The 16,199-nt window shown below is 39.1% G+C and overlaps 2 protein-coding genes across 14 annotated transcripts in view; one reads left to right on the plus strand and one right to left on the minus strand.

The window, feature by feature from the left end:
* LOC140515485 (fibrous sheath-interacting protein 2-like) overlaps window positions 1-16,199 on the minus strand; it is a 100,047-nt gene that overhangs the window by 34,303 nt on the left and 49,545 nt on the right. For all 5 annotated transcript variants that reach the window (XM_072626214.1, XM_072626213.1, XM_072626215.1 and 2 more), the window contains 2 exons: window positions 13,950-13,986; window positions 417-9,822 (listed from right to left, as the gene is read on the minus strand). In XM_072626214.1, coding sequence (XP_072482315.1) covers window positions 417-9,822; window positions 13,950-13,986 — 9,443 coding nt within the window. The remainder of the gene's footprint in view (window positions 1-416; window positions 9,823-13,949; window positions 13,987-16,199) is intronic.
* Window positions 13,600-16,199, plus strand: part of LOC140515491 (uncharacterized) — a 497,421-nt gene continuing 494,821 nt past the window's right edge. For 3 of the 9 annotated variants that reach the window (XR_011971047.1, XR_011971051.1, XR_011971053.1), the window contains exon 1: window positions 13,600-15,520. The gene's annotated coding sequence lies outside the window, so the exon portion shown is untranslated. The remainder of the gene's footprint in view (window positions 15,521-16,199) is intronic. The other 6 variants (XR_011971048.1, XR_011971050.1, XR_011971052.1 and 3 more) reach the window with 3 other exon arrangements.

The raw sequence follows: 16,199 nt of genomic DNA on the forward strand, positions 1-16,199 counted from the left end.
ATTCCTTCTTCAGTTTCTGTATCTTTGAGGTATCCTTCTCATGCCTGGAATATTCTTCTAATCTAGGGAGGAATACACCTACATTTTTTAGTTTCCCTGTCTTCCTTTGAGACTCAGCTAAAATCCCACTTTTTACAAGAGGCCTTTCCCAGTCCTACCAGCTGCTTGTACCTTCCTCTCTTAAGATTATCTTCCCTCTCCTCTATACCTAGTTATACATGTATGTACCTGGCTAATTACATATTAAAATGTGACCTCCTTGGGGGCAGGAGTTGCTTTTGCCTTTGGGGGGGGGGGGTATCTCCAGCATTTAGCACAATGCCTAGGACATACTAAGTACTTAAATAAGTAATTTTAAAAAAATTGATGGTTAACTATTTTTTTCCTAATGTGGTCATGATTCTTTAGTCACTTACTTTGGAGATTCTTGAAATGTGTGACCACAGACGTGGTGATATGTCTTGCTATCTGGTTGATTTCAGATGGACCTAGTTCATAATCAGCAAAAGTAATGACTTCAAATGTTTTCAAAGTTTCTATTTTATCTGCCCTTGGAAATGTTTTGTTTTCCCACTTTTCAAGTAAAGTATAATCTTTAATTCCATGAGATATTGCCTTTCCAAGGCCTTTTAATACTTTTTCTTTGGCAGATTGGAGTCTTTTTTCCCATGTTCTAAGCAGATTACTTCTCTCGTCCTGATATACAGATTGTGAGGAAAGAGTGGATAACGATTGTGACTTTGATAAGAAAAATGGTTTGATTGTCTCTACGTTGCTCCCCATTTCACGTGCCTGAGTCCCCAGGCCAGAACAAGCCAGAACAGTATTGACAATATTTTCAGCAGCAAGACATATTTTTAGTGGACTAACAGTTGTATGTCTCAATATCTTTGACTCAATATCTGGTTTTAGTTGCTCACAGTGAAATGTTCTTGGTTCCTCCTCATTCTCTACCTGGCCCACAAATGGCATAATTTCTTTCAATACCACATTATCAGGTTCACTGTTTTTCTTGAACAATTTTTGTAAGACACTCCCTTCTGGAAGAGAACTCTTTTGTTGCATGGGATCTTGTTCAAAATAGTTAAAATCGCATCTTCTTGAGGGTTTATTTTGCCCTTCTCTTCTACTTGAACTTGGTCCTGGTTCCGATTCAGGTGTGCCCACTGTGCTTGAAGTTCTAGAAGTGTCTCCTGCAGAGTATCTGGCATATGAGGTAAGATTAGATGAATTCCTATTATATTTTCCTAGTTCTTCCTCTGAAAAAATCACCATACCAGGCACTTGAAAAGGTGGAATGCTTTCCCGAATAGTGACTTCTTTTAACTTGCTATTGGACATTTTCATGCTAGCTGCCACTTCAACTCGGTGAACAGTATAAGTATTTTCAGCTCCTCTAACTGGGCTTTCCTTAGGTATATTTTCAAGCACAGAATCACTGAAATGAACACACTGATCTATTAAGTTACTAATGATTTCACTTGCTATCATGTTTTCTTCTAAGATGTTAATTGGAGATTGGTCCACTTGGTTGATTTCTTTGTCTAGCTTGCACTTAATTATACTTAGCATGTCATTAACAGTTTTAATTGCATAAGCACGCAGTTGTGAATGGAACGAATGAACCTGGAAAAGTGTTTTCTGTATGTTTTCCTTTGTGATAATACTACTTAACTTTGATTCATCAGGAATATCATTCAATGGTTGTAATTTTGGCAATATTCTCCTATTAAGTGGTCTCTGTTGGGCAGGATAAAAATTTTCAATAGGTATTTTCAAAATTTCAGAAAATTCATATTTAGAGATATGTTTAAATTGCAAATCTACAAATGCTTCCAAGGTATGTAACACATTCTCAACAATCTCTCTAGCAATTCTGCTATTAGAACTCAGAGAGGTCTGATCCTTCAGTTTTGTACTGTAGAAAGGTACATTGCTTAAGAGCTGTCCAGTTGGGGAAAAATATTTAGTCCTAGAATTAATCTGCTCTTTTTTTCTTGCTAGAATTTCCTTGTTATCAGAAATTGGCATCTCAGTCAAAAAACATAACTGTAATTTTTCAAACAGAATTTCAACAATTTCTCTGCCAAACAAATTAATTTGTGCGTTGGCATCATCAACACTAGCAGGTGTTCTTTTAAAATTATTACAGAAAATGCTTTCACAAGCCTCAATAGGGGGCATCTTCAGGAGGGAAACGGAACATTCTAACTCTTTCACTTTTATTAAGATTTCACTCAACACATTTTCGGCAACCATTAGTAGCTTATATTTTCCATTTTCCATGTCATTTGAATCTGTTTGCCATCTATCAAACATTTTCTTAAAAATACCTTCTTTAGGAAAAATTTGTTCTAGCTGTGAAGAAACATTCTCTAAGAAAACACAGGCTTGAGGTTTGGAAAAAGACTCTGTACCTATCTTCCTTTCTGGAAATTTGACATCTTCCAAGTGTGCAGGTTTAATCTGATAAGTGGAGTTATTTGAATCAGAGGAATACAATCCTTGCAAAACTGTATTAACCAGTTCACTTGCTGCTGTGATTTGGTCAGAATTTGGTAAACTTCCTATGTTGATCATCATTTTACTGCATTTCACCTGTTGGAATTCATTTACAATGGTTCCTAGGATGTTACTCACTATATCTTTAGCATAGTTTTTTAGTTCACATATAGGCAACTTTGCTTGCATAGGGGAGGTTTTGGCATCTCCTGTCGATAAGACATGTGAAAGGCTAAGGAAAGACTTGGAACGACTTCCTCTCAATGCCATTTTTTCTGCTATGGGTATTCTGGCCTTCCCTTTTCCCTTAGAATTGCCAGATATTGCCTGGGATTTTGCCTTACATTTATGCACTGAGCTGAGTTTCAAGCTTGTTTTAAAACTGCTCCTAAGACCTGTCTTGGGGCTGGCTTTAGCCACATGTTGCCCGGAAGATGGGACACCATCACATGGGATATCAGAGGGAGAGTACTCCGCTAGGTTCAAGGAAGCAAAAGATATGATCTTATTAAGAACCATTTGCACCAGATCTTCGCCCACTCTCAATGGAGAGCAGTGCAATAAAGTGTCTTCCAACAACATATTTTTAATACTTGAATGACGATAAGTTTGAGGCATTAAGGCCTGAGAAGGTCTCCTTTTTTCTGACAGTTTAGACACACTGAAACATGGTGTTTCTGCCACCAATATATTTTTACTGCCAGTTGCAGCCACTTCTCTCTCTGTTTCACCATTCTCATATATGGATGTGGCGATAATAGAGTACATTTTGCCAAGTACACTATCAACTATGTCATTTGCAACAATACTAATATTGGACTGAAAAGATTTTTTGGGAGCCCCATTTGGTGTCTTCATTTTTGATTCAGATGTAAGGTGAGAGAGTTCATTAAAAGGAGGTAAATGGCTAATGGTTTCCGTTATTCGTTGATTCACCTTATTTAAAACATCTTCAACCGTGCTGAATACTGGGGCAGTTTCTTCCTGTCTGGACTCACCATTCCTCATAAATATTTCTTCCAAAACTGTTCTCTGACTTTCACTTTCAGAACTCAGTGAGCTTTGTTTCAGGGGATGTTTTGAAAGAAGAGATATTTCAGTGCTTTTATCCTGTCTTTCTTCCAATAGCATTTCATTTTGCATAGCTACTTGTAACTTTGAGAAAGACGACCCTTCTTTTGAAGATCTTTTATCACCAAACATCTTTAATAGGTTGTTTACAATTTCACTCGCTATGATATTTTCTCGAAATAAAGCATTATTTGAATAAGAATACATCTTTTGCATCTCTATGTCTAAATCATGTTTTATAATTTTTAATACAGTACTAGCAATTATGTCAGCATACTCCCTAAGATTGGTTTGTGACAGCTGACTTGTAGATATAGTATTTTCTTTGTAACTAGCTAATGAAGTATCTCTGATATTCTGGCCAAGAAAAGCTTTGGTTGTAGGTAATTTCAAGGTCTTCATATTTGACTGGACTTGGCCTGGTGCAAGAAAGTGACCTTCATCCTGTAGATGACTAGAAAGTTCAGTGACAACAAAGGATTTTTCTTTAGTCTGTGAATCATTGCTGATTAAGGAATCTACTCGTTCTGTGGCAAAAGATTCTAATCTATTCAGAATGTTTTTAGTAATATAGTCACATGGATCAAAAAGAGATTCACTGGCATCGTCTGCCTTTGCCACTGGCATTTGCTCATCATCATCATGAGGAGATTTCACCCTTACAACCTTGGTCTTTTTCTTTCCTACATCAGAAAGACCACTTCCTATTTTTTCTTCTGTTATATCCCTAAGAGTGGGAGGCTCACCTTCTGTTTTTGGAATTGCATCACAAAGGGACTTCAGTGGTAAATGTGCCGAAATGGGCTCCTTTATATTTCTGCCAACTATAACAGCAGAACTGAGGTTCTGAAGCACTATGTTCACCATATCACTAGCAATCATGATAACATCTGATTTAGGAATTGAAAATTTGGGGCTACTGTCATTTGTATATTCAATTGCCATCTCAGGGCTTGCTGTTAGATGTTTAGCATCCACATTATCTTGATGAAGAGTGATTGGGGAAAGTGGGACATGATTCAGATCCAATTTTCTTTCACAAATGTCACTTAAAATATTTTCAACAATACCTTGTATTTGAAATTGAAGTTCTTTTCGATATTCTGTTTTATTAAATAGTTTTTCTACAATGCCTTCTTGAAGATCTGAACTATTATCTTTCTCCAGTTTGTTTTTATCAGATTTGCCTTTGGTAGATACAATATCTAAAACAGTATTAACAACCTGACTTGCAATATTTTCAGACATGACAATGTTATGAGTTACCACGTGACTTTCTGATCCTTTGTCTAGCTCTTGTTTGATTCCTTGCAATATTTTCCTGGCCACTTCTGTTGCATATTTATTTAGTTTAGAAACAGACAGTTGACATGCTGAGGTCATATTTTCTGGTCTGCTACGATCCACTGAAGGATAGGAAATTTCCTCAGTGGGAGAATGGACTTCTTTTGTAGGTAATAACTCTTTGCTTAATGAAGTAGGTTGTTGAGGTGTAGGTAAAGCCCTTGAGATGGTAAGGCTAACTGGAGGATAAAAGAGGGATTTGACTTTAGAAGTAGCAAAAGATTCCAAATTGCTTATGACTGTTTGTACAATATCTTCAACTACTTTGACCTTAGTCAGTCTCTCAACATTGGAGGAGGAATGTAGCTGATGTGATTCTCTATTCAGTGCTGTCGGATACACAGATGTCTTTCTTTGATTACTTTGTTCATGAAAAGGAGCATTGGCTGAAAATGTGATGGTTTTATACCTACTTTTGTTTGCATTTCTTTCTGCCCTGGCGGCAGAGTAAAGCTTTTGAAATACAGTCTTAACAATGTCATCTGCAACAATAGTTACATCTGCTTCAGACACCAAAGTGCCCATAGTTTTATCCATGAATTGAATGAATGTTTTAGTGACAGGTTGCTCTGCAGAGTGAGAAATACCACACAAAGGGGAATGGGAGAAAGGAAGTACATTGAGTTGGTTAACTAAAGCATTCTGGAAAATTTCATTTAAAACATTTCGTATGATTGGCATTACGGGTGACTTGTGTGGTTCTTTCAGTTCCACCTCAATCTTTTTAAAGGTTTTTTCTAAAATGCGTTGTTTAACAGTATCCTTCTTATCCTCATCACCTGATGGCTCTCCCTGTTCCTCTGCTTGTTCAGAGTCTTCCAAAAATGCATCTGATTCAGCACCTCCAGGAAGAAAATTGCCATAGACTGGCTTATATCGGTAATATTCAATATCTCTCTCTTCAGACTCAGGTTGTTGAAATATTCCTGGAGATACAGCATCTAAAATTAAATTGACCAGATTTTTGATCACCACTTTTTCTTGAGTTGGATTACTTACTTTTGTCTCAGAATCCAATGGGTTTCCATTTAGTTCTACCTGAATAGCCTTCAAAATGGCACTTGATACCTTTTTGGCATTTATCTGTAGAGTGGATTGCAGATGATCATCATGAGTTTCCACTTTGGTTGATGTACTGGCTTGTGGTGACAATTCGCCATGGTTTTCACTACTACCTCTAGAACACAAATTTAAATTGGCAAAGCCCTCTAATTTATTAAAAACAGTTTGAAGAATGTCTGAAGCCACCATTTTTAGATTAGTTCTGTGGAATCCTGGAACACTCGCTCTCTGAGAAGGATCAGCATCTTTCATCTTATGGCTAGACTCCTCATTACTGTCTTCCTGGATACTATCAGGTACCATATAAGACATTACATCTGTGCACTTCGCCACTTCCTCCACCACTACAGTAGGATATAGGCTGTCCTCATCTAGATCATCTGAGATTTTCCTACTTTCAGAATTGGGGGGTTTGTGATCCATCTCAGAACATAATTTTTCAAGGATGTCTTCAAGAATGACATTAGAAACTACTTGAATATTAGAATGCAATGCTGGAGTTGCTCTCAAACTCTCATCGGCACATTCTTCATGAACAGATAAATGACTCAAACTAGGGAGCAGAGGTTCTCCCATCATTTTGTTCAACATTTCAAATAATGTATTACCAATTCTTTCTAACACTTGAGATCTGGCTGCCTCGTTGACATTCTTCCCACTAAATACACTATGTAGAACACAAGGGATAACTGGACATTTTTGAGATTGAAAAGGAACCTTCACTTGAACATTAGAGGATTGACAGGAAATTGGCTTTTTATATTGCCCACTTGTTGATCTTCTTTGTACATCAATATAATCAGTTTCAACAAAAGTACCAGGCATTGACATGTGTGATGGGAAGACAGGATCGTTTTTATCAGTACTTCTACCAGATAACATCTCACAAATGCATGTTACCAATGAACTTGCCATAACTTCATCATTGAGATTTGATACAACAGATTCCAGTTCTTTATCAGAAAGAGGAAAATCATCTTCCTCTACAAAGGTTATTGGGGGCTTAGGCTCCCTGGCATTTTTTTTCTTCTTATAGACTTCCAATTGACTGCGAATAGCACCTAAAACAATATTCACAACTTTGGTTGTATAAGCACTAAGTTGTGATCGAAGTTTTGAGGGTGAAGACAGTTTTGAGCGTGAAGGGGCAAGTGTTTGGTCTTTGCTTGAAGGTCTCCGGAAAATTGAAGTTGTTTCATAGCACCGTGGCCTAAAGCACTTTTGCAATTTTGGAAAAACAAATAATTTCAGCTTTTTAAAGATTGTGCGGATGATCTCGTCACTAACATTATCAGCTTCGGGTGCCTCTTCACTTGCTGGAGATTCAAGCCAGGGAGGTTGTGCTTGCTCTATATTGAACAGAGATTTCATCTTCTTTTCACTCTCAAACCATATTTTCAATGGCTCTTTGGGCACCAATGGGGCAAGCTGATGAATTTGATATATATCTTTGATCTCAGGGGGAGTATCTGGAGCATCTATGGAGGACCGATAAAGTAAGGTAGTACTGGAATCTTTTTTAGCATCTGAAATTTGACATGATGAAGCTGTATGAAGTATTTTTAACACTGCATCTGTCATGTCATTAGCCACTACATTGATTTCTGATGTTGAGAACATCTCATTCCTAACTTGGTCCATCCATTCTTCAGGGGACAATCCATGAGGCATTTCAGAGTCAAAAGATGAAGTTTCATTAACATCTGTAAAGCTCATCTGACTAGGGGTCATGGTTATCATTTCTCTGAGCATGTCAGTTAAAATGTCTGTAACAATATTCTCTGATGCTTTCTTTATTTGATATTTTTCATCCTGGCTAAAACCTAACATTTGTTTTTTTGGCTTTACTTCTTCTGAAAGCTTGTCTTCACTTGAAGAAGTTTGTAATTCAGATGGCACTCCCCACTCATGAAATGCTCCTCTGCTATGGGAAGCAGGCTTTGTTGGTGATTTGACTTTTCTTTTGCGTCTAAGACCAGTCACTTCCCTCTTAAACTGTTCTTTCATATCCTGTTCTCGCAATAGTGCTTTCTGATCTTTGAAAGATGATGAAAGGACACTTTCCACCATTTTGTCTATTTCTTCATTATCATCTTCTGAATAAAAGACCATGCCAGGAACATTAACAGGTGGAAGTGGTTTTCCAAACCTAGGACAAACCTTTGTTGTGCCTGTGAGCCTGTATTCTTCCTTAAGAAGACTAGGGCTTTTCAGTCTGGGATGTTTACTTTGACAAATATCTACTTGCACTTCTTTTTCTACTTCCTCTTCTTCTTCCTCTTCTTCTTCTTCTTCTTCTTCTTCTTCTTCTTCCTCATTCATTTCAGTGAAGATATCATCAAGTAGCTGCAAGACTATTACGGTTTCCTCAGATGCAATTAGTCTTTCATTGTCAAGTTCAGTTTGTATATAACCCAGTATGGTGCCGATTGCTTCTTCAACATAACCAACCACAGAAGACTGTGAAAAAATGTTTGACACTAAGTTATGGATTTCTTCTTTTACGATTACGCAAGCAACATCAGATTCAGTACTATGAACAGGCAAAGGCCTAGGCCTAGGCCTAGGCCTAGGCATAGGCATGGGCACAGGCATGGGCATGGGCATAGGCATGGGCTTGGGCATAGGTGTAGCCATAGGTGTAGGTGTAGGCGTAGGCGTAGGTGTTGGCGTAGGCATAGACATGGGCATGGGCATAGGAAAGGGCATAGGCATGGTCACTGTGCTAGTACTGACTTGGGTAGATGCTTCATTATAGTTTTTGGGTGATTTTTCAACATGTTGTTTCTCAACAGTAACTTCTGTTGCTTTTGTTTCTTTTTTCTGAGACAAATCACTTTTCTTGGAAGCTGCAAATGTCATCAACTTTTCTAAAATAACATGCACCATGTCCTCTGCAATGTCGCACATTGGTTCCAGAGAACCAGAGACCATTGCTTGATCTGCTTTGCTAACAAAATGTTCCTTACTGGGAGATAAACCTGGCTTGAAGGTGACTGACAGGTCTTCTTGTGAAAAGATTTCAATGCATTTTTTTTCAACTGCAGACTGCAGCTTATCAAGCATATTTTCAACTATATCTGCCGCTGCTGAGCCGACATCCACTGTGGAGAGCACACTCTCCTTGCCAGTTTCAAGATGGTCAACAAAAACTTCAGCAGTAACGGCAGAGAGAGAGGGAATGGCTTGAGCTAAATCAGATAGTATTTCTTGAAAAATGTTTTCCAAAATCAGTTCCGTTTCTTCTTTTAGGTGACATTTAAAATTAACAAAAACATTTTTTAACTCCTTCATCTCAGTCATAGGTTTTTCTTTTTCTTCTGGGGAATCAGCAGGTAATTCTTCTGTTTCTGTAGTAGCATCCTTCTTCTCACTTGCTTCAACTGGAGATAAAAGTTGACTGTCAGACTTACAGATCTTTGTCTTGGGGGCATCATAGCTCATTCCCATCTGGTTATAATTAAACTGAGTTACAGTTTGTGCCTTACTGTTATATGTTCCTTTCAAGATGGTGGTTTCAATTTGGGTAGGTCTTGATATTTTTGTTACCACAGGCTGCCCTTCTGGCACGGTAGGCAATTGTACTGTCTTTGAGGTGACATCTGTATAACTGATCTTTTTAGCTGCGGCTGCAGAATAAGCTCTATATGCAAACTCGTCACTGCAAGTACTACAGAAACTTGAGCTACCCGAAGAGAGAACCGAATCATCAGATAACGGGTATATATTTGTACGCAACCTTTCTTCATACATTGTGATGGCTGGATACAAAATACTGGTCACTGTAGCTACAACCCAGGTCATTACATTTTGAAGTATGGTATTTAATTCTTCAGCAGATATCTGCAAAGAAAGCAGATAGGGATGGACAGAGAATTAAAACATTCATGGGCTTCATGTGTACAAAGTGACTTACCTTGCACACTCCTCATCACACAAGGTACGCTAGAGGAAGCTAGAATAAATTCACAGTTTAGAAAAGGATTCAGTGTGAAGAGAATCATGGGAGAGGAACTCTGGAGCCTGGACTTAAGTTAGCTCTACTTCCATTTTCTAAAATGAATCTCTCTTATATAATCTATGATTTCTATTCAGTGGCATAGTGGAAAGACTACTGAACTTGAGAGTCTGATAACCTGGGTCTGAGTTCTGGCTCTGCCTTCTACTAGTTGGGTAACTTCACTGAACCTTAGTTTCCTTATTTTCAAGATGGGGATGATAATACTTGAGCCATCCACTTTGCAGGGTTGTTGTAGGGCTCAAAATAAATGACATGCAAAAACACTTTGTAAACTTAGAGGTGCCATATAAATATGATCATTAGCTAAAATGTCTCCACCAAAGTCTTCCTTCTTGGTTCAGAGGTAACCCTGGGTCCTCCAAGACCATAACAGCAGATAGGGCCTACTGAGCTGGAAGGTTTCAAGTACTGGCTAGCGATGGACTGCATGGCTGCTGCCCATGGACCAGGCTGACCAAGTTCAGAGACCCTCATCACCAAGAGATCAACTACTCAATGATATATTTGGGCTACAAGCAACTCAGGAAACCATCTACTGAAGTGTGAGAAAGCTGTAAAGTGTATGAGTGAAGGGAGTACTCAAACAGGTGAAATTACTGAACACTATTATTAGCCAAGTAAACATAATGTTTACCGAATCATACTTTTGCATTATAATGTTGTTGGTGGCACAGCAGATAAAGCATTAGACCTGGAGTCAGGAAGACCTGAGTTCAAGTATGGCCTCACTTATTCATTAGTATGGTCATGGGCAAATCATTTGACCTCTATCTGCCTCAGTGTGGTCATTTTTAAGATGAGAATAATAGCAGCACCTATCAGATCTGTTGTGAGGAAAAATGAGATAATATTTGTTGTGTTTTGTAAACCTTAAAATGCTATATAAATGCTAACTATTATTAGAACTGTTATTATACATGGTGTCCCAAAAGTCTTAGTGCAGTTTTAAACTTTTAAATCTTAAAGCTTAAAACTCTACTACAACCTTTGGGATACTGTGTATAAGAAGAAATAAAGCTCTTCCATCTCCAGACCTATAAGAAATCTGAGTTTTTTCACTCTTCTGGGTAAAAGACTTGATTTTTTTTTTGACTCAGTCATTTTAAAGGCAAAAGAATAGGGTTTCTAATGAATTTGGTTTCTCTGCTGTGGTTTAACAAAAAGGGCTTGGCAAGAAAGCAGGGCAAAGAAGCCTGGGCAATGCCTCTTAAAGCTACAATCCAAACTTCCCTTGAAAGTATGAATAAGGAGGACATTTCTTTTCAACTTATATATTCTAGCATATTGAGGAGGCTTCCTGCCATCATGGAGAGGTCCCATGTGGTCAGGTGACTTGTAGTTAAGAGCCTGTCTGGCTGAGGTAAGACAGGAGGGCCTAGATGTGTGACTCTGTGGCCTCTGCAGTCAGGTGCCTGGCATCCTTCTGCTTGCCTGTACCAAGTCGTTCAGCACACATCCACTCATATGTATCTGTATATGTAGAATTATATATATTTGCTTAAATACACATGTACTTATACATGTATACCCTATACGTCCACATCTGTATCTAGATCTCTAGTCCTATGCACCTGTAGATGGATCTGAACAAGCCTGGATGCCTCTGGGTCAAACAACAGATCAAAAAGGCAGCCTAAGTTTTCCAAATAAAAGGTAGTTCGTGAGAATAGAAAATTAGGTTGGTAGAAGTTGGGGACTAGGACCCTTCCTGGTCCTCTTCTGTTCATTTAGTCTGGGCTGCAGTTGGGAGAACATGCTTGCTCAGTGGCCAGGGGGACTCAGCTCACTGTGGCCCAGCTATAGAAGTGGGGGCAGAATAAAAATAAAATATAGACTGCTTGATTATTAAGGCAAAGAAAGTTCCAGTCTGGATTTGGGTAGTTGAACAGGGGCACCTAGAACCAAGGAATTCCAAGAGAAAATAAATTTCTCAGCTGGATGACACCAAATTCTTTCTCTGCTCTACAGACCTATACTCACCTACCTGCATATATTTTTGATTTTCATAAGTCCTGATGCTGAAAAGCCCATTTTGGGGGAGTGTTTTTAAGGCTCCCAAATCTTCCAGGCATTTTGTAGTTATTTGGAATGCAACTTTCCTTTCTATTATTTCCTCCCGGATTTTGTTATTACATAGAAATATCGTTGGGTTTTGCAGGCTTATTTTGTAGCTGGCAACTTTGCTGAAGCTATTAATTGCCTCAACCAGTTTCTTTACTGATTTCCTAGGATTTTTAAGTATCATGTCATCATCAAAGAGGAATCATTTTGTCTCCTCTTCGCCTAACATTAAGCCTTTGATTTCCTTCTTTTACCTTATTGCTTTTGCTAGCATTCCTGGTCAAATAACAGTGGGGAGAGTGGGTGCCTGAGAGAGTCTTGTTGTACATGGCTTACTTTGACTATGGATGATAGCAGAGAGATAAACTTCAGGAAAGAATCTAAAGCCCATGCATGGAGTTCACCTCCCCAGGCCCCAATTTCTTCACCTGTAAAGTGTGGATAACAGTATTTATGATATAGACTTCACAGGGTGTTTTTAAAGACCAAATGAGCTAATGGATGGAAGCATCATGTAAATCTTAAATTGGCACATAGCAGTTATTATTAGTAGCCTACAATAGGGTCATGTGATTTGGCTCTGAACCAAAAGCTCCCAGGATATTTTATCATCTGCTGTGCTGCTGGATGTTATTGTGTATGGAAGAACTGTGTGGGCCAATGTACTTGTCTTGTATGACTATACTCTAAAAGGAACATTCCTAGAGGTAAATCTGCAAAGTGCATGGAGAAAGCCAGATGGTTATAGGAATCTCCCCTTACCAGACCTGGGGAATTAAAGATAATCTTGTTTTCTAAATTCCAGAGGCAACAGAGGGCAGACCTACACTGAGGTTCTCAGACTGGCTATACAGAAAGCAATATGAAACAGACATATTCCTAAAAAGTTGTGGGTGAAGTGAAATTTGAAAAATAAGAATTCTCTTTTCCCACTGACTGCCATTATGAAATATGATGGCTTTGTATTTCCTTAAAGATAAAAACTAAGCTTTTGGCACCAGCATCTGTCATTGTGTAAGGATGTCTTGTGTGTTTATATCAGGTGTGTGTGGGTGGGGCGTGGGATGGGTCTGTAAAGATGTCAGAATGGATGCTGCTCCCTTGTCTCTCTTTCTCTTTCCTGACTCAGGATTTAGGGCTCATAACATGAGGCTACTTGGCATTTCCTGATCCCAGTCCCAACTTCAAGCAACAATAGCTTACATTTATAGAGAGTGTTAAAGTTTACAAAATTATTTCCTCCCAACAGTGTTGGGTGATGGGTAATAGAAGTATCATGATTCCTAAATTTCAGACTGAGGCTTCAAGAGTCTAGGTTAACAGCCTACCTAGTGACATAACACAGACATGGCGGAGATGGGCCTGGAACCCAGATCTTGTGGCTCCAAATCTAACATTATCTTTCCACTATTAGATGTTGCCTTTTCTGGACAATCTTGCCCATATCCCTCTGAAACTTGAGATCGGAGTAGACCCAGGCATTGTGGCCTATTTGTCAGGGAATTCTCCAGGATAGGCTGAGCATCAGATACCAAGGAGCTGTTATAGTCTGCAAAGATGTTAGCTTCCTGGCATGAGGTCAGGGTGTGCTTTGGACATCTGATGGCTGTCAGGTCCCTTAAACCTTCCTAGAGTCCCCATGGCTTCTCTTAAGAAGTGGCATATCTCTTTCCTAACATGATATTGGTCCTCTGCAAACAAACTTCATCTCTTTCCAGCAGCAAGAGTTGTTCTGAACAGAGGGAGAGAAACTTGAGTAACATCTGGATAGAGGGGAGACTAAATGACTGTCATGAATGAGGTGATCTGCTGCTTCACTTTTTACAGTATAACCCAACAGAAAATCAAATTGCCACCTTGTTTTCTCCAAACATTTTTTCATACATACCTTTTCTTGTAGCCTGTTTTGCAGGAGCTGATGTTGCCTGAAAAGCAAAGGATCATTGTTGAGTTTTTTGCTTCAGTGACCAAAAAGCTAGACATCTTCCTTCCAAAGTCCTCATTATTGAATCTAAGGCTTGTCTTTATATTTGGGAGAGTGTTAGATGTTCACAAAGAAGAGAAAAAACTTCTTTCTCAAGGTCCCTCTTGCCCTGTCAAGTAGATTTGGGTCTCTGTGGTAGACAATTGCTGTTCAGGCCACTGTGTAGGCGATATGGGGAATCCAGCCACTCTGCCAATGCCATACCCTGAACCCTGCCCCCCCCCCCCAACTAGGTCTGGCTCCTCCTAACGAAGAACACACAGAAATGGTTTGCCATAGGGATGAGATATTCCCTTAAATTCCACGGGGCTCTGATGGGGTGCTTGGTTGCAGGTACTTGGGCCCCAATTCTAAAATCACATTTCTCCCTAGCCTCAAAATACTATCTCAGGCAGTTTCTCCCCAGCCCAAGGATACAGGCTGCCCTAGCAACAGCTGTTATCTCCCTTCCTGCTGTAGTAGCCAGATGCACCTATAGAACTCATTAGTTTGAACCAGTTGTGTACTGGCTTAACAGGCTGTGCACTAGGTCATAACATAGGACATTTACTACTCACTGACCAATCATGTATCCTAGGCTTGGACATACCTATACTCCCTTACATTTATCTTGTCTAACAAGACATTGATGAGAACAACCTGGTTTTTCTGAGCCAGCCCTGACCCCTGGTTGACTTAGAGACATTTCAGACCTAAAACCACACCTCCCTTGGGCTATTTCCTGATGAATTCTGGGTAAAATATCTGTGCAGTAGATACCAAAAGTGCATGTTCCTTTAAGAATTGACCACTCCTTAACTACTCCCTAATCCCACCCCAAAACACCCAGGTAGCATATTTGGCACAAGTGATACTATAGAATATCCTATATAAACTTTCCCTGTACCCTTTAAGGTTGCAGGTTCCCTAAGAACTCTTAGCCATTGAAAAGTGTAATAAATCTTTACCTTGACTTCAACAATGCTTGAGTCCGTGAATTCTTCTGCAGATGACCTGCCCCCGGTACCCTGGTCTTTGTGGGGGTCTCAAACCCCCCCTTCCAGCCCTCATCAGTTCCACCATAGCATTTGATGAATGCAACAACTTTTACCTTGTATTTGAGTGATATCCTGTTTCACATCTGGAAAAGTCTACCTGCTTGCTCTCCCTTGTCCCAACTCTTGAAATTCATTCATCCCACTCCCAACTCAAAAAGTTTCTAACCTTTCCTCCAATTAGAAATCTCATTTCTTATATCCTGTTAATTGTTTTCTTTTAATGCCTAAAAATCTCTCTCTCCCTGTATTCAGGGTCCCGGTTTGTTATGTCATTGGCATGCATTGTTTTAATAAACTGATATGCTCTTAAGCTCAAACTTTTGTTTCCTCATTTATTTCAGATTTCACCATGACAGTTTTTGGTGAAGCCAGCCAAACTGAGAAAGAACTCCAACCCCCAGGATTGCATATTCATTTTTATGGAAGACTGCCCTGGAGGTAGGACCCCCCTCTCGATTTCAATTCTTTTGAGCCAAGGTAAAGTTTACCCCCACACTGCTGCGGAAGACATATTCTGTTTAAGGGGACAATGAGTTTTGGTAATAGTAAAATACCAAAGGATTCCTCCTTGGAGAAATTTCTTTTGTCATGAAACCAGGGGACGAGCTCATTGTTAAATTGACACCCCCACCTTAGAGAAATTCTCATTGACCTCGAAACAAGTATAGATTCCCATACAAGAGTGAAAGAGGCAGCTAAAAGATAGAGCTCTCATATTATGCTAAAATATATAAAATCCAAATGGGTCCCAAAATTTACACGACAGGATCTTTAATCACTGCAAATTTTGGAAAATTGTGCACACTGTTTTCTGTCTTATCATTTTGTCTGTTTTTATGTCTTTGTAAAATGCTCAGAAAATAATCTTTGTTGTGTGTCATGTTTGGTGTTTGTAGATTCTGCTACCTTGAAAACATTTCTTAGGGGAAAATGCAGCCAGCCAGGAAAACTGCTGAAAAGTTGCAGCCAAAGAGTTTAGTATACTGGGAAAGATGAATAAAGTTTCATTCACTCATTCAGCAGTTTCCCCAAACTTCTGTAATCTGATGCTAACCTCTGTCCCAGTAATCAGGACTTAACTCCTACTTTAGGTTTTCAACAAAAGATTAGGTTACAA

Source organism: Notamacropus eugenii, chromosome X (genome assembly GCF_028372415.1).
Source record: "Notamacropus eugenii isolate mMacEug1 chromosome X, mMacEug1.pri_v2, whole genome shotgun sequence".
In the NCBI taxonomy this organism is placed as follows: domain Eukaryota; kingdom Metazoa; phylum Chordata; class Mammalia; order Diprotodontia; family Macropodidae; genus Notamacropus; species Notamacropus eugenii.